The sequence below is a fragment of the Macaca mulatta genome, chromosome 5, assembly GCF_049350105.2.
Source record: "Macaca mulatta isolate MMU2019108-1 chromosome 5, T2T-MMU8v2.0, whole genome shotgun sequence".
Taxonomy (NCBI): Eukaryota; Metazoa; Chordata; class Mammalia; order Primates; family Cercopithecidae; genus Macaca; species Macaca mulatta.
Genome location: NC_133410.1, coordinates 57045371 through 57064401, shown reverse-complemented (window position 1 = coordinate 57064401; position 19031 = coordinate 57045371). Strand labels below are relative to the sequence as shown.

The 19031-nt window shown below is 42.1% G+C and overlaps 1 protein-coding gene across 14 annotated transcripts in view; it reads left to right on the top strand.

Moving 5' to 3' along the window:
* SHROOM3 (shroom family member 3) overlaps positions 1 to 19031 on the top strand; it is a 348763-nt gene that overhangs the window by 317335 nt on the left and 12397 nt on the right. For all 14 annotated transcript variants that reach the window (XM_078003460.1, XM_015138480.3, XM_078003469.1 and 11 more), the window contains 4 exons: positions 1560 to 1633; positions 6745 to 7626; positions 8872 to 9360; positions 11852 to 12002. In XM_078003460.1, coding sequence (XP_077859586.1) covers positions 1560 to 1633; positions 6745 to 7626; positions 8872 to 9360; positions 11852 to 12002 — 1596 coding nt within the window. The remainder of the gene's footprint in view (positions 1 to 1559; positions 1634 to 6744; positions 7627 to 8871; positions 9361 to 11851; positions 12003 to 19031) is intronic.

The window sequence follows — 19031 nt, the reverse complement described above, 5'->3', positions numbered from 1 at the left end:
ATCATTTATTACTGGGTCTAATTCCTTTATTTTACCCACATCCACATAAATAGTTTAAGCTTGATATTGTAGGGGCCAAATCATGTGAATACAGAAGTTAGATTCATTGTCAAACTGAAATGCAAAGGATATAATAGGATATGAATATATATTTATACTTTACTGTGTTAGGAGCTCACATGGGACCTAGGCTTTTCCAATTAATTATTGGCAAAGTGGCACATTCATGTCAACATAGGGAAAAGTGGTGGGAAAAGACTTTTAAAGGACCATAAATTTCATGGAGAGCAGGAATTCTCATTCCCTACAATGATACTTGAGTGAATCAGAACACTATGGAATTCATTTTTCTCAAGCCATTCAAGTCTGATTGCATCCAGCCCAGCTGCCATTCAACCTGTAAAGATTCCATGGCAAGACCTTGGGCTTTGAGATCATGGCTTGAATCATAGTTTCTCCACTTACTTAACTGTGGGCAAGATATGTCACCTCGCTGAGCTGCAATTACATACCCCGCTTCCAATTGTTATAGATTAAGTTACAAAAAAAAAAAAGTCAAGTGCCTAATATTCCAGGCATATAATTTGTTGGTGCAAGGTACTTAGCAGAGTGTCTGGTACACAGTAAATACCCACTACCTGTAGCTGCAATTATGAATAATGTTCAGGGGTTTGTTTCTTCTGCCTGCTATCACCTTTGACCCTTTCCATTGCTTATTAGTTTCTCAGCCACTAAACAAAAACAATGAGGAACGGGGTGAAGAGCAGTTAACCCTTTGGGCAGGGTTAAATGGCAAAATAAATTACTGAAATTAAGTTAGAGATTATATATGGATTTATTTTTTTCTGTTTTTTGCCTGTCTCCTGTCATAAATAATTGGGAGTTGAATGTATTATCATCAATAGCAACATCATCATCTTCATCATGGACCTGAACACAGGGACCAAATTGTATACTGTCAAAAACTGACAACCCTTTCAGGACCCCAGTATATACCCTCATTGATAAAAAACAACTACCCCTGAAAAGTCCCTAGAGTTATTGATCTCACATGTGAGTGAACTTTTTCCCAGAACTTATTGCAACCCAATTACAATCCAAATTCATATCTTCACTAATTGTAACTAAGAACATTTGAGATTTTTGCAAAATGTAATAGTCTATCCTTTCCCGTCATCTCTCATATTTCCCTATTGCCATTTGAAAAGTTTGACCCATTGAATTCATTGTCTTCGTTACCCTATTTCAAGTTTAGCAGTTGTTTTGAACTCTGGAGATAAGCGTTAGGAGACTTCTCTTACTTAGGAAACATCCTTGTTAGAGGAGGCACCTGGTGAGACAGACTGAAGTTCAAATTCTGACTCTGCCACTTTTTTTTTTTTAATCTTCAGCTTATCTCCTGCATCGATGCCATGGGATTATGTAAGAGTGCCACCACGTGGCTTGACAATAGTAGGTTGCCAGTAAATAGGTGTTTCTTCTCCTTTTTACCCCACCCCCTTGGTAAATTTAAACACCTGTTTATTGGCAGTAATGCTGTGTCTTTCTTGTGTTTCAAGGATGTGCTTTTGGGGCAAGACAATGGCTTTGGTCTTGTGAAGGATCCATGTTATTTGGCTGGTCCTGGATCTAGGTATGTACGTGTACTTATGATGCTCTCCACGTATGAATGCTGCTGGTGTTAAACTACTCTTGTTCCTTTCTACAAGAAATTGAAATATGATGTTGTATAGTGTCACATGCTTTTTTGATTTGTCTAGGCCGTGGATAACTTTTTATTTTCCATTTAGAAATGATTTTCTTTGAGAATGACAGTTGTTCAAAATAGGTTTTGAACATGTGCTATTGAGGACAAGGTAGACTTGGCTAACCAGTTTGACAACAGAATAATTAATGGAGGTGCTTTTCTCGCGCATGCCCCTTGGCTCTCACACACAGGGCCTCCTGTGTGGCTGGTCTCATCCAGCTCTGTGTGCAGAGCATCACGTCTGGTGACCACAGTGCTAGGGAAGAATGGGCATTTCATGAACAGCTTCACAGAGGAAGGCAAACTGTAAGCATTGGAGGTGAAAAATAAAGCTCAAAATCATAATTTTATACATGTGAGGATAGAAAACAGAGGAAAGTCATTTTTTTAAAATGCCATCAAAATCATATTCTAGGTAGAAAAACATAATGAGCACTTTTTTAGAATTTAAAATTTTGAACTGTTCACATGGGACTTAAGTAGAAATTTCCAGAAAGGGTTTTTCTCTGAACCATGTACTCTGTATGTAGTTTTAATGCAGCATTACAGAGTTATCTACTTTAATCTATTATTACTAATGATAATATACGTACACCCTACCTACTCCTTTCCATGTTTTTAAGCCATTTCCTTAATTTTTCTTATATTTCATTCAATCATTGTTTCTACATTCACCTTCTTAATAACACAACGCAATACTGTCAAGTAGAAGCAGCCAACATGGTCAGGAAGTAGGTATTAATTACCTGCTTTCCAGCCAAGATCAGCCTTCTATATTTATATGCTCTTGCTCCTATAGGTGTGTTGACAAGGAAAAAAGTATTCAAGGTGAGACTGAGGACTTTGGTTAGTTTGGGTGCATTAATTAAATAGCTAGAGACAAGGGAAAAGTAACAATAAACTAGAGCACTGCTAAAGAAAATTGGTCTGAAATCAAAGGTGGGACTAAACAACAAACAATCAAATAACCCTATTTAAAAATGGGCAAAGGTGAAAAAAGAACAAGATCATATCCTTTGCAGCAACATGGATGGAGCTGAAGGCCATTATCCTAAGCAAATGAACACAGGAGCAAAAAAACAAATACCGCATGTTCTCACTTACAAGTGGAAGCTAAACATTAAGTACACATGGACACAGAGAAGGGAACAATAGAGGGCGGAGGGTGGTAGGAAGGTGAGGATTGAAAAAACTACCTATCAGGTACTATGCTTACCTGGGTGACAAAATTATCTCTACACCAAACCCCAGCGACATGCAATTTACCCATGTAACAAACCTGTACATGTAATCCTTGAACCTAAAATAAAAGTTGGAAAGGAAAAAAAAAATTGAAGGTGACAGGTGAGTGGACTGCTTGTTGGCTCAGTGGCAGTATCGACAATCTGAGAAACACAGGTAGCAATTTTGTGGGGAGGGGAAATCTTCCTCAACAAAACTAGTTCTGTGTTAAAAAAAAAAATTATGAGCTGTAAAAATGCCAAAAGAATAAATATGACAAGCATCACATACCGCTGAATAACTGAAATGCTTGTCCTGTTCTTCAGCAACTGACATTAGCATAGGTGCAGCTGCATGCCTAGTGCTTGCTGAAAAAGATATTGATAATTTCAGGATATGTAATTCTCAGCTGTCCTGGGGAAAAGCATAAGCATGGAAAGTGCAGCCGACAGGAAAACACGGGAGGGGCTTGATCACAGATCCTGTGCTATGAATTTTGAATACTAAAAATTCTGCTTGCAGCGTGTTTTTCTGACCACCACAACCAAGAAGACACAAAAAAGTATAACACTCTTTTTTTTTTTTTCCTAAAGTCTTGCATGGTCTTTTACCATAGTCACTCTGTTAATAATAGTAGGAAGACAAGAGTCACATCAACTGTGGACAACATTGAAATGTCAGAATAATTTGGAAGGTGGAATTTGGAGGAATGTGCCCTCTGTTCTCCATGGATGCTTATTAGGATCAGTTTTCCTCCATGCTGACATAATTCTCTCTAAATACATAAAATTCAGACTTTACATTAGTGCTTTTGTAAAAACATAAAATGTTCTAATTTATAGAAAAATAGAGATTTTGCACTGTTCAAGTTTTATAAGAGTTTGATGCCTTCATGGGTCACAAAGAGACAATAGTTATCATTATTATATACTTCTTTCCTGCTTTCAAACTATTCTCCATTCTTTTTGGCTTCCATTTTAAAGAAAAACACTAGAGGACACCAATCGAACTAAATTCAGACATTCACTTGTTAATTTCAAACATAAAAATTTACTTGTCTGTATAAAAATGGGCAAATGACTTAAATAGACATTTCTCTAAAGATGGCAGACACATGGCCAACAAGCAAGTGAAAAGATGCTCAACACCACTAATCATCAGAGAACTCAAAACCACAATGAGATGTTACCTCACACACATTAGGATGGCTGCAATTAAAAAAACGAAAAACAACAAGTGTTGGTGAGGATATGGGGAAATTGGAAACCTTGCACACTGTTAGTGGGAATATAAAATGGTGCAGCCATATGAAAAACAGCATGGAGGTCTCAGAACATTAAAAATAGAACTACCATATGATCTGGCAATGCCACTTCTGAGTATATGTCCAAAAGAATTGAAAGCGGGTCTCCAAGAGATATATTGCACAACCATGTTCATAGCAGCAGTATTTACTATTCACCAAGAGGTAGAAACAACCCAAATGTCTACTCATGACAGATGATTGGATAAAACAAAATGTGGTGTAGCCATACAATGGAATGTTACTCAGCCTTAAAAAGGAAATTCTGCCACATGCTACAACATGACATTATGTGAGGTGAAATAAGCCAGTCACAAAAAGACATACTGTATAATTTCACTTGTATGAAGTGCTTAAAGTAGTCAAATTTGTAAAAACACAAAGTAAAATGGTGATTTCCAGGGGATAGTAGGAGGGGGAAATGGGGAGTTATTACTTAGTGGGTACATAATTTTAGGGTGCAAGTTGTGAAAGTTGTGGAGATCTGTTTCACAACAGTGTGAACATATTAACACTACTGAACTTAAAAATGGTTAGGATGAAATTTTATGTTGCTTTTTTAACCACAATTTTTTAAAAGTGCTTTTTTTTTTAAAAAAAAAAAAAAAAAAAAAAAAGGAAAACAAAACAAAGGTGAGACTAACTGCTCTCAAAATCCATTCTTGAATAGTAGGATTCCTGGATACATATCAGCAAGACTCTGGGTGAGCCTCTCACACTGTATTATAAAAGGGACTTGAACAAAGTCTTTTTTTTATCCCAAACTTCATTCCTAAAAACACAAAATAATCACCATGGAGAAGCATTCTCAACCAAGCTAAGCATTTCCTACTGATATTATCTTCAAAAAGAAAATGCCACTTTGGTATAGTCTGTGTAAAGTAAGGCCACACAAACTAAAAGCAGCATATGAAAGTCTATTGGGCTGGATTTTTAAAGGATAAGTGCTATATTATTGTATGTTTTAGTGATGTCTCCCCCTTTAGAAAAGCCTCAAGATATAATAAATAAAATAAAGGCATCTGAATTCGTTGTTAAAACATCAGATTTCAGCTGACTCCACGTCCTCTTAAAGGATGCTGAGTTTAACAACAGTTTGTATGCTACAGTCTGGAGAGCAGCTGGGCAAAGGAGACGTCACTGTTCAACAGACACTTGCTGAGGGGATACTTGGTGCCAGGTATTGGGGATGCCAGGATGGATGAGAGAAGGGAAGAGCGTCCCCAGCAAATCTCCTTCCTCGGGGTTTCTAATATGCTCATGGGGGAAGCCACCAGGAAGTGCAGAGTGGCTACTCTTCACTATGGGGAGGTTCCTGGTAAAGAAACCATGTTTGAATGAAAGGGACCGGTCATCGGAAGGGAGGGGTTGCATCAGAGAGAGAGGTGGGCCCTTTATTTCATCATCTGCATCTGTGTGTAATAAAGGAAAAATAAAGGCATGAGAAGAGCTAATTTGGTTCTTTGCCATCTTCTTCCACCACGCATTCTGCTTGCCTGGCACTTGGATGATCTTGTGGCAAGCCCTGTATTATTGCTCTGATGTGGGACTGAGTCACCGCTCCCTCAGAGGAGTCTGATCTGTGAGATGAAATGTGCCATCTGCGGTCCAGATTCACTCACATAGCCAGTCAGGGAACGGCAGACAGGGAATGTACAAATCATGGTGGGTTTGCTGGAGAGCTTTTTATCCTCACATTAACTCTTGCATAGCAGGCAGTGTCACAGATTCTTTTTTCTTTGTTTTGGTTTGTGGTTTTTTTCTCCTTTAGAACACAATAACAAAAGTTTTGCGAATTGTTGGGTTTTTCCTCGGAGTCTAGAGTACAGTTGTTTAAATCACCATGTACCATATTTGCTTATTATTGCCAGCCTCTTTCTCCAGAGGTAACTGTTTATTAGCTCCTTAGGTGAGCCTCTCCCCCTCCTTTTTATTTTTCATCAGATGAAATGAAAACACTAGGAGAGTAACCAAACGTTGTAAATAAAACCTTCAAATTCAGCAGCCCATGCAAATGCTTTCAAAACAGACCTCCCCCGTGGGGATTACACCGGGAGAGAAGAAGGCAGTGTTATTCTTCCCCAGAGCTGGGAGCTATTTCCTGAAGTAGTCCTAAAAGGGGCTGCAGAAATGTACTGTTTGTTTTTATATCCTGAAGCCTGTCCTCAAAAGCTGCCTTATGTTGCATGGTGTGTACAGGATGTGGGGGCGGTGAGAGGGTTAATAAAAGAAAATGCCTTGTGAACCCAGGCATTCCATGTGACATTTTCCTGTAGGAATTTATGCCTGTCGAGTACTAGTTTAACTTGGGTCTTTCTGTGAGCAGCCAGGGAGGACAGTGTGCAGTTTCTGGGGGGAGGAAAGGAGGTCCTCCTTCCTTTTAAGTGCTTTTCTCATCTATGTAAGGAACATTGGGCTGCATGCTTGCCCCTTTCTTCAGAGCTGTAACCCTCCTGTCTGTGTGCTGTTCCAGGTCACTCAGTTGTTCAGAAAGAGGCCAAGAAGAGATGCCGCTGCTCTTCCACCATCCTACCCCTCGTTGGGGTGGTTCAGGTTGCAAAGCCATTGGTGATTCCTCCGTTCCTAGTGAATGTCCTGGAACCCCGGACCATCAGAGGCAAGCCAGCAGGACACCCTGTCCCAGGCCACCACTGGCAGGAACGCAAGGGCAGCTCACAGACACCAGGGCTGCACCCCTGACCCCACTTGGCACCCCTCTACCTTCAGCTGTTCCCTCTGGCTACTGCTCACAGGATGGTCAGACAGGGCGACAGCCTCTCCCGCCCTACACCCCTGCCATGACCCACAGAAGCAATGGTCACACCCTGACCCAGCCTCCCGGTCCAAGAGGCTGTGAGGGTGATGGCCCAGAGCATGGGTTAGAAGAGGGAACGAGGAAGAGGGTCTCACTGCCTCAGTGGCCACCGCCTTCTCGAGTGAAGTGGGCCCACGCAGGCAGAGAGGACAGCCTTCCTGAGGAATCGTCAGCCCCTGAGTTTGCAAACCTGAAGCACTATCAAAAACAGCAGAGTCTTCCAAGTTCGTGCAGCACTTCTGACCCAGACACGCCTCTTGGGACCCCGAGCACTCCAGGGAGGATATCCCTCCGAATATCTGAATCCGTCCTGCGGGACTCCCCGCCACCTCGCGAGGATTATGAAGACGAAGTGTTTGTGAGGGATCTGCACCCCAAGGCCACGTCCAGCCCCACGTTTGAAACTCTTCCCCCACCCCCACCTCCTCCACCAAGTCAGGAAACCCTGGTGTATAGCATGGATGACTTCCCTCCACCTCCTCCCCACGCAGTGTGTGAGGCGCAGCTGGACAGTGAGGATCCTGAGGGGCTGCGCCCCAGGTGAGTGAGCAGACTGGGCAGGTTTCCTTCACTAACAGGAGAGTGTCATGCCCCAGGTGGCCCAGGTCCTTTTGCTGGCCACAGAAGAGACCTGGCATGGAGATGTTTCTATACAGCTCAGCTCAGGACAGTATTCATCTGTTTGCCTCAGGAGGTAGTTGGACCAGTGTCATTGGGTACTGAGGAGTCAGGGTGGCAGAAACGGAAGCTGGAACCCAAGGGGCACATTTCACTTCTGGGACAGGATAGGCTTAGGCGGTCCTCCTCCCTGGCCGAGTTCTGAATCAGTTAGGAAATAAGACAAAAGAGGAGAGCATATAGAAGACAAAAACATCACTTTTGTTACTGACAGAGCTAACATGAAAGAATATGGCTTCAGATTGTAAGTGGGTCCCTTGATACTGAACCCCCAAGTTAAACAGGTTTACCTACTTCATCAAAGGTCATACTAGACACACAAATACACATAGATATTACTATACACAGCCGTGAGGCAGCCTCAGTCTCGAAAGAGAAGAGACTGGGATGTGAATGCTGAGCTTCTCTTTCCAAAATCACTCCATGTCCATAGGAATAAAGAGTAGGGCTCAAGGTCAGTAATGTTTAGGGAAAACCTCTTGGAAGCTAGGAGAATGAGAAAGCAGCATTCCCCAACACATAGTCCCTAGAACAAGTGATCTCTCAAAACACCAAAAAAACACATTGCCTGACAGCACCTTTGGAGTGGCTTTCTTTAAACACCGCAAGAGTGACTTATTACCACTACCCCCTGTTAATTTAACCTAGACCTTTCAGAAATCTCTGGAATCTAACAGCAACATTCACCCAAACTGAATTCCTATTCCATCTTCCTCAGGAGATGACAACCTCCTGACCAGCTGCTGGGCTCAGGAGGCCCTTTAGAGTGCTGTGGTTTTCAAAAGACGGGGTTGACCTCAGAAATGTGACTATCTCACCCCACTCCTATGTATGTATCTATGTATGTTTGTGTGTCTAGCATGAACTGTGACTAGGTAGGTAAATGTTTTTAATTTGGGGGTTCGGTATCAGGAGACCTACTTACAATCAGAAGCCATATTCTTTAACATTAGCTCTATCAGTAAGATGTAGAAAATGTGGAAGATGTGGAAAGCTACAACCCTGATGTGGAAAGCTTCTCCCTCAGTCTTCCTCCACCCTCTTATCATCCCCCTTCTCTTATCACTCTCTCTTTCTCTCTCTCTCTTTTTTTAATATCCCTGGCAGCTCCAACAAACTTTCGAAAGTGACAATTGCAAGGGAAAGGCACATGCCTGGTGCAGCCCATGTGGTAGGTAGTCAGACACTGGCTTCCAGACTCCAAACTTCTATCAAGGGTTCAGAGGCTGAGTCCACACCACCCTCCTTCATGAGTGTTCACCCCCAACTTGCTGGGTCTCTTGGTGGGCAGCCAGCACCCATCTGGACTCAAAGCCTCACCCACGATCCAGTCAATGAAACTCAGGGTTTAGAAAAGAAAGTCAATTCTGATCCTCAGAAGAGCTCAGAAGACATTAGAACAGAGGCTCTGGCCAAGGAAATTGTCCACCAAGACAAATCTCTGGCAGACATTTTGGATCCAGATTCCAGGCTGAAGACAACAATGGACCTGATGGAAGGTTTGTTTCCCCGAGATGTGAACTTGCTGAAGGAAAACAGCGTAAAGAGGAAGGCCATACAGAGAACTGTCAGCTCTTCAGGATGTGAAGGCAAGAGGTAAGTCCCTGGTGATGTCTTCAGAGCGACTTACAATCGAACTCCTTCCATGGGGATGATGATAAGTCTAGGACTTGTTGCCTGATGTTTTCCCACTTCCACAGCTCCTGACCCAAGAGTGCCATTTTTATCTCAGTCTTGCAGGAATGGCTCTGGGAGGAAGGATGCGGGACAGATGATGCAACAACAAAGAAAGTAATAGTAATAATGATAATAACTGCAATTAATACCCATTTTTCACGTGTCAAGCATTGTATTTATTTATTTATATCAACATTATTTAATTTTCACAAGAACTTGCTGAGGTAGCTACCAATTTTATCTCCATTTACAAATGAGGAAACTGAAGTACAGAGGAATTAAGACCATGCTCACCAAGGTCATTGAACATGAGAATGATAGCACCTGGATTTGATCACAGCCCCATGACTGTGTCTGTGTCCAGCAATTACACAGCGTCCCCAGCTCAGTGAAGGTGTACTTGTCCGTTCTGTATCAGAGCTGCTCTGGCAGAGAGGCCCTCAGGGCTCGGTGCTGAGAAAGGAGCAAGTAGAAGTGGTGAGCGTGGCCAACGTCTTGCCAAGACTGAGAGGGGAAGGGCTTTGTAAGGAGGAGAGCCTAGAGAAATAAGTTCATGTATTACACTGACCCTTACCTCTGAGGCATTAAGGTGGGTGTTGGCACAAATCCTGAAAATCAGGAAAGGTCTGAGTAGGGGCGCACTCTCTGGTTTGGCCCAGTCCGTGAGCCTCTACTTCTGAAGCTTCTTGAACCAGCCATGTAACTAACACGTGCCCCAGTGTGCAGTTCGTGTTTTTGATGCTTTTCGTTTCTCCTGGGTTACTGCAGTATTTTCTTGCATGTTTTATTTCCTTAAAAGACTACTATGAGAAAGATTGAGTAGCTTTCATTTTCTCTTTAATTTTCAGTGAAATCTTTGTGGGTTGACAGTCTGGGACTCAGCAGTTAGTGGCTTCCAGACTAAATAAAAACAGAACATTTTATCCAAATTTAGGATTGCATTTTAAAAATTTCCAACTGATCCTAACTAAATTACTAACAGGAACACCACGTTTCATTTTGTGGAGGAGAGAGAAAGGAAAGAGCTGTGTGATACTTACAAGCTATTTGTCATGTTGTCAGAAGCTCTTCTGATTCAAGGCCTTACCTGTCACCTTGTCCATTCCCCCGCTTTTATTTTCAGATTTGGGAAATAGACTAATTGAGGTGAAGTGATTTATCCAGGGTCATGTCTTTAGCAAACACATACTGAGCACCTGCAATGTGCAAAGTAATCCACTGGGTACTATGGGGACCCCAAAGATACTATTTTTGTGGATGTGCCAGTCAGTTCGCCATGGGTGGTTGCAGTATGGTCATTCTGTTCTCTGACCACTGGCTGTAGAAGGACCAAAGTAACATCCTTAGCAAAGTATTTCGTAGCGTTACCACTGAAAATACATGTTTACTTCATCAGTTTAGAAGCAGAATGGTCATGTAGCTTTTGCAGCACTGAGATCTTCCTGGGGATTTAAAAAATAAATAAATAAAAGACATGCGCCATCTCCTGGTGGAAATAAGCATTGTCCTGTTGGGCGTGAGATGGCCAGTAGCCATTGTGAGGGTTGGTCAGATGCCAGAGAATCCCATTTGTAATGCGGTGGACATATCTGAAAACAAAAATGTATTAGAAAATCTTTTCCCTGTCTTTCAATTAACTGGATTAAATGTGGTCATTGTTGCTTACTGGGACAGTTAACTAGTAAAGATGATTTTTGTGTGTGTGGTTCCTTATTTCATAGTAAAATGGTGGGCTAGATGTTAAATAATATCACAAGATTGAATAAAGTTCCTCTCCAAGAGAATCTTACTTCCATAGAGTCATTTATTCAGTGGGTAGAATATGAATTATAGGCTGAAAGGCAACTCAAATGTGGTAAAACAGAGAACACTAGATAGCAGGTTTCTCAATTCCGAGTTTTTTCTTCAGCCTTGAAACATCCCTATTATATTATCAATGAGTAGATTTTATATCTTGTATTAGTTCACTGCGGACCAGCAAACTGCAGATTTCCTAGGCTTATATGGGATAGCAGGCATACTTGAGAAGGAAAATTTTTGTGTGTTCAAGCAACAATACATAGTAGGCACTGGAAAGATTACATAGGAAATAATTGACCTAAAACCTGAGGTTTGTGCAGCACCTTGAAAATACTTTCACATTGATTGAGTCACGGTTCCACACTGCCTTTCTCTGAAATAAAGAGTCAGTATCATTCTTATATGAATCACAAAAGCAGAGAGGTTTGCCTGGCTTCAACAGCCTTGTACATAGTAATCACTCATTACTTAACAGTTACTAGTTTATCCTAATTTCTGGGAAAGAAATTAAATAGAATTGTCACGCGCTTCTGAATGGACTGACGTTTGCAGTGAAACAAAGCCTCTGGCATGCTCTGTGTGGCTGTACTTTGTGCTCTTTCTGGCCCAGGAATGAAGACAAGGAAGCAGTGAGCATGTTGGTCAACTGCCCTGCCTACTACAGTGTGTCTGCTCCCAAGGCTGAGCTGCTGAACAAAATCAAAGAGATGCCAGCAGAAGTGAATGAGGAAGAGGAACAGGCAGATGTCAATGAAAAGAAGGTAAATAAAGAATGGGATGCCCTTGTTCTGCTTTCCCCAGAAAAATCGACAAAGTCCACATAATCAGCGTGGTGACTGGGCCTCTTGAGGCAGGTGGGGAAAGGACCTGTCGCATCACCAAATTGCACCAAAATCATTAGACTTTTTGGATTTACATGGCACTTTAACCAATTTCCTCTTAGCTTTTCTGCGAGTAGGCAGGGCAGGTAAGCTACTATCCTTTTCATTTTTACAAATAACAGAAGTGAAACTTAGAGGGATTATTTCTTAGAAGTCTCATAGCCAGGACTTGAACCCAAGTACCTAGCCTCCTAATCCAGCACCAGGACCCTGACACTGTTCTCAGCTGCTGTTTGGCCAGTGCCAACGGTGTGTGTAATTTTCGTGTTTCATGGTCAAAAGGAAAATGTAAAAATCTAGAAACTTTTTTAGGGAAGGAGGCCAATTGTCAAATGACACTTCTGAGAAAAAGTAATATTAACTTTTATATCTTCCCCAGCCCTCTTTGCAGGACTTCAGTGAATAGCTTGAAAGTGCAGGGCTGGAATCTAGTTGTTAGCTTTTGATACTCCTACAGAGATTTCAAATGTTAGACACTTAAAAAATGACCGTGGTGCTGCTGCTGTCTTCCCACATGCCATGGAGATCTAAACTGGGCTGTGTCTGCAGGGGAGAAAGTTCTCGCCATTCCATTTTCTCTATAGCACCAGAGGGGCTGCCTTCTGCTGTGCTTGCAGCTCTCTATGCAGCTCGGGCATGCGTGCTGCAAAGGAAAGCTTGCTTGCTTCTTTCTGAGCCTGGAATGTAAGTGGTTTTCAGTGATCCTGATTCCAGGAGAAACTTTCTAGGGTCATTTTATTTCATTTGCTCTACAATGTGTCCCAAGCTGTCTTGTCTGTTGGAATGAAACCATAGGATACAGACCCGAGAAGCAGAGGGTAACTGGACAGGAGGGATCTTTGCAGCACCTCTGGCTCATGGCTAACATGCTGATGCAACCATTGTAGTAGCAAGTTCCCTGCTAGCCCAAAGTTTTCCTATGTACAGACTTGTCATTGTATACCCCTGATATGTACCTGCCCCAGCACAGCTAAGCACTTCATTTAACGGGTCCCCTGATTGCAAATAAGACCACTTGGCTTTTGGTCTGTCTATATTTATCCCAAAGAGAGAGCTATGTATATACCCTTACATGTACCAGGTTGCCATGGCATCTTTAACTGAAGGTTTTACACAATTTTTTTGTTTTCTGCCTGTGGGCATACCTGCTTGACAGTTGCAGTGTGGCAAATACTCATTGCTTTTCCTCCCTATCTTAATTTTTAAGTGGTTTTTTTTTTTCTAACTTTTTAGAATCGGGGGCATAGGCAGGTTTGTTACAAAGGTATACTGCATGATCCTGAGGCTTGCTGTATGATTGTATGCATCATCCAGGTAGTGAGCATAGTACCCATAGTAGTTTTTTAACTTTTGTCCCTTTTCCTTCCTCCCCTTCTTTTATTCCCCAGTGTCTGTTGTTCCCATATTTGTGTCCATGTGTACCCAATTAACTGTTTTCCCATCACTTTCAATTATCACCCTCTCACACGAAGCATTATGTGGCAAAAAGTATTTTTAGATTGAGAATATGAAGAAAGAGAGAATTGATTCATCTTCACAGGAAATAGGTAGCATGTATTTCATTCCAAGTGCGGGCTATGTGTTTAGTTTTCTTTTCAACACAGTGCTGTACTATCTTATTTGCACAAAACTCCTCTGACACTTGTACGGCCACATTTTATGCTAATGAGAATTAGAGGGCTGGGGTCACACAGTTAATAGATGCTGAAGTCAGATCTAACCTTATGTGTTTCTGACCCTAAAGCTTGCTAAAAATTGCTCCCAGGTCAGCTGCCTTTAAACCTTGCTGCCCTGGGAACTGAGCTAAACTGGAGGTTCTCTGGGTATAACTAACCAGAGCTAGAGTTTGAGATTAAAACCAGTTAAAACCCATTTTAAACCAAAAATATGAGAACAGCAGTGTCTGTGACTTGAGGACTGAGGAGTTTCGAGTCATTTGGAGTGCCTTTTTGAGGAGTCACGGGCTTCGGAAGACAAAACCCCACTCAGGGTGAAAGGGATCCTAGGGAGAGGAAATGTCACAGCCACATAACCAGGGCCTGGCACCTAGCACATGCTCAATAAACATTTATTTCATGAAGTTATAAAGTGCAAAACTCCCAAGTTGAATTTTACCGTTTAACTGAAGAAAAATATCCAGAAGGCCACTGTGGAAAGGTTCTAGGATTAGAGTCTATGGCCTTGCTATCCTGAACACATCTGATCTCAGAAGGTGACCAGGGTCGGGCCTGGTTAGTACTTGGATGGGACATCATGGGATTAGAATTCAGAAGAAAAAAAAAATCTGGAAGTTAAGCAACTAGCTTGACCTTTCTTGACCCTTTTTTCTTTATAAAATGGAAGTGGTAATGATCTCTCACATAATAGTTGTGGGGTCCAATTAACTGATGGATATTAATGTGCTTTTTAAGCTGCAGGGTGTAAGAGCATATCATATCTTATTAGAGAAGTGTTAAAGGCAATGTCATGTAAGTATGCAAATATTGATGGCATCTGATATCTTTTGTGTTAAGATATTCAGTGAGAAGGTGCCTTATTGCCAACAAGGCTAGGCACTTTCCTAAATCAGACTCTTACAAGGAAGAACAGCTCACATTTGTTTTCTCTCTTCACTGTGGAAAATATTGCCCACAGCACCAGGGGGATGATATCCACTTGCCCCATGGGCTTATCTGGCTCTTCAGGGAAAAAGAAAGATGAGAAAAGGCTATTTAGTTAATGAGGCCTCCACGTCCAGTTAGAATTTCCTTTGGTTCCTTCTTCCTTCAATCCTGTCCTCTAGGGCTGCAAGTGGCCTGAGGGTTTGCATCACTTTGTGAGTGTAAAATGTTAGGCTCATAAACACTTACTGAGAACACGCCTTCTCTGTTTCAGACACTGTGCTCTGCCTTGGGCATACAAACATGAATAAGACACTGTGTCTGCTCTCCTGGAACTCTGGACTGGCAAGGGAGGTAGATTATTTTAGTATACATTATTGATCTTCTGACAGACACATGGACTGTGCTGGGGGAGCCCAAAGGAGCAGTTCCTAACTCAAGAGAGTAGAGTCAGGTTTTACCTCCTCCAGGAAGATAAAACCTGAGATCAGCATTGAAGAATGTATCGACGGGAGTCAGAAGAAAAAGGGCATTTGGGACAAAAGGAGAAGCGTAGGGAGAAACTGAAAGATACGAAAAAGCATAGAATGTGTATGGTAAAGAAGGGTGCTTCAAGTAGTTTGATATTTTGGAATGTAACAAGGGCTCATGATTAAATAAAAAATCACCAAATTTAGGCCAGGTACAGTGGCTCATGCCTGTAATCCCAACGCTTTGGGAGGCCAAGGCAGGAGGATTTCTGGAGCCCAGGAGTTAAAGACCAGCCTGAGCAATATAGTGAAATCCTGTCTCTATCAAAAATATAAAAAATTAGCCAGGTGTGTTGGTGCATGCCTGTAATCCCAGCTACTCGGAAGGCTAAGGCAGGAAAATTGCTTGAATCCAGGAGGCAGAGGTTGCAGTGAGCTGAGATCATGCCACTGCACTCCATCCTGGTGACAGAGCGAGACTCCGTCTCAAAAAAAAAATTAAAAAATTAGCTGAGCGGCCGGGCGCGGTGGCTCAAGCCTGTAATCCCAGCACTTTGGGAGGCCGAGACGGGCGGATCACTAGGTCAGGAGATTGAGACCATCCTGGCTAACACGGCGAAACCCCGTCTCTACTAAAAACACAAAAAATTAGCCGGGCGAGGTGGCGGCGCCTGTGGTCCCAGCTACTCGGGAGGCTGAGGCAGGAGAATGGCGGGAACCCGGGAGGCGGAGCTTGCAGTGAGCTGAGATCTGGCCACTGCACTCCAGCCTGGGTGACAGAGCGAGACTCCGTCTCAAAAAAAAAAAAAAAAAAAAAAAATTAGCTGAGCATGATGGCATATACCTGTGGTCCCAGCTACTTGGGAGGCTGAGGGGAGAATCGCTTGAGCCCAACAGGCAGAGGCTGCAGTGAACCAAGATTGTGCCACTCCAATCCAGCCTCAGTGACAGAGTGAGACACTGTCTCAAAAAAAAAAAAAAATTACCAAATTTAGAAAATAACAAAGGAGGGCCACAAACAGTGCGAGATGAGGCTGGAAGGGTTCAAAAGAGCCAGCAGGTCATAAGGTCATGTAGGGCTTTGTGTGAAATGCTGAAGTTCGGATTTTATCATATGACAATGGAGATCGCTTTGAGATGTAGTTTGTTGTAATACTACAAGTATAAACTTGTAGTTTATAAATGTGTAATTGAATTTTCATCAGTATCGCTTACATTTACATATCTGGTTTGGAAACACAAAGTTTTAAATAAGTGATGTTGTTGAAAGCATCTGTTAATATATTCAGCAAAATACAGTTTTCTTCCTGAAATACAAAAAGCTTTTCTAATGATGGTTTAGAAAAATTAAACTTGGTCAATATCCATTCTCCAATATTATTTTGAGGTAGAATGTAGCCTTTGACCAACTTTTGCAAAGTAATAATTTGTTATTTAATATTTAAAGTTATTAATAACCTAAGATATATATCTAGGCTAGGAACTAGAGTCTTGGTTTACTAATAACTATTTTATAAATTAAAAATAACACTTTAGTTTTACTTTGATATTTCTATTTATATATCCTAGATGATGAATAATATTCCAAGTAAATGTAAGTATCAGTTAAAATATGAAGCTTTCATTGTCTGAACTTCTGATACACATAAAACTAAAGACAGTGCAAATAATCAGAGCTGTCAATTTTTTCACTAAAGCCTGCCTTATTATTAAGCAAAATTCTACTTAAACCGATCACATGATTCCCTATTCTGAAGGCCAACAGGCTTTGGCTTCAGAAACTTAGAGGAATGTTTCAAAAGGCAAAAGGAATCTGTTGTCCTCTGAGTCAGCTTTTCTCAGGAGATCACTGGTTCTCAGCTGCTCATTCCTGCTCCTCTTCCTTCATTCCTGAAGTTCCAGCTCTCCCTCTGGTCTGTCTTCCTTTCAGTATTTATTTTAGAATAGGTCTGCTGATAACACATTCTTTTAGTTTTCTCTGTCTAGGAATGTCTTTATTCTACTGTCACCCTTGAAGGACAGTTTCCCTGGATGTGGAATTCTGGGTTGACTCTTTTCTTTCAGTACTTAACAAATGTTCACTTTCCTCTTGCTTCCATGGTTTCTAATGAAAAATGCAGTCCTTTAAATATTGGCTCCTCCTGTATTCAATGTGTTGTTTTCCTCTGGCCACTCTCTTTAGTCTTTAGCATTTTGATTATGATGTGGACGGACTTAGTTTTGAGTTGATCGTATTTGGGGTTTGCTGAGCCTCTTGATTCTGTAAATCTATGTCTTTCACAAAACTCTGGAAGTTTTCAGCCATTCTGTCTTCAGATATTCTTAATGCATTAATCTCTTTCCCTTCTCCCTCCAGGACTTTAGTGACTAGTGACACAGTATTTCAATGACAGTTCATGTCCCACAAGCTCCGTTCATTTTTTTTTTTTTTTTATCTGTTTTCTTTCAGTCCTTCAGAATGCATAATTTCTATTGGTCTGTTTTCAAGTTCACTGACTTACCTATCTCCATTCTGCCAGTTATTTTTTTTTAAAATTTCAAATATTATAGTTTTCAGTTCTAAAATTTACATTTAAAAAATAGTTTCTAGGCCGGGCGCGGTGGCTCAAGCCTGTAATCCCAGCACTTTGGGAGGCCGAGACGGGCGGATCACGAGGTCAGGAAATCGAGACCATCCTGGCTAACCCGGTGAAACCCCGTCTCTACTAAAAAAATACAAAAAACTAGCCGGACGAGATGGCGGGGGCCTGTAGTCCCAGCTACTCGGGAGGCTGAGCCAGGAGAATGGCGTAAACGCAGGAGGCGGAGCTCGCAGTGAGCTGAGATCCGGCCACTGCACTCCAGCCTGGGCGGCAGAGCGAGACTCCGTCTCAAAAAAAAAAAAAAAATAGTTTATATTTCTTTGCTGAGAACGTGCCTCTTTTCAAAGTTGTTTTAAAGACTCTATTATAGAGTCTGGGCACAGTGGCTCATGCCTGTAACCCAGCACTTAGGGAGGCCGAGGCAGGCAGATCCCTTGAGTCTAAGAGTTCGAGACCAGCCTGGTCAACATGGTGAAACTCCGTCTCTACAAAAAAAAAAAAAAAAAAGAAAAAAAAAATTAGCCAGGGGAGGTGGTACGTGCCTGTAATCCCAGCTACCCGGGATGCTGAGGTGGGAGGGTCACCTGAGCCTGGGGGGGGCGAGGCTGCAGTGAGCTCTGATTATGCCACTGAGCTCCAGCCTGGGCAACATCTGGGTTATCTCAGCATTAGCATCTGTTCATTGCCTTTTCCCCTGAGAATTGGTCACCATTTCACTGGTTCTTTGTATACTGGGCAATTTTTGTATCGTATTTTGAATATTATGCTGTGAGACTGAGTTCTGTTAGAATCCTTTAGAGAATTTCTTTTTGTTATGCTTTAGTTTTAGGAGGCAGTCAACCTAGTTAAGTTTAGCCCGCAGGTTCTGTATTACCCTTGGGTGGTAGTTCCAATGTCAATTCCATTTTCAGGGCCATTGCTATATTGTACCAGTCTGTCCCACGTGTGCCTCTTGCAGAGGTTAGTCTGAGACTGGAGTGTCATTTCTCAAAGCCTTTGCTGTGCTGCTGTGGCTATAACCACAAACGTGTAGACTGAAACTGTGCCGAGGACTTGTGTCTGCTCCTGCACAAAATGAGCTCTCTCCTGTCCAGTGTTAGCCCCACACTCTCTGGCTGGAGAGAGAGGCTCTCCTGGTGTTCTGTGCTGCTGTGCAGTTCTGCATGACCAGCACCACCCTCACTGGAAAAGAGGGAAGGATAACGGGGATTCTCCTCACAGTCTTTGGACAACAGGGTCTCATTTTCCCAGTTCCTC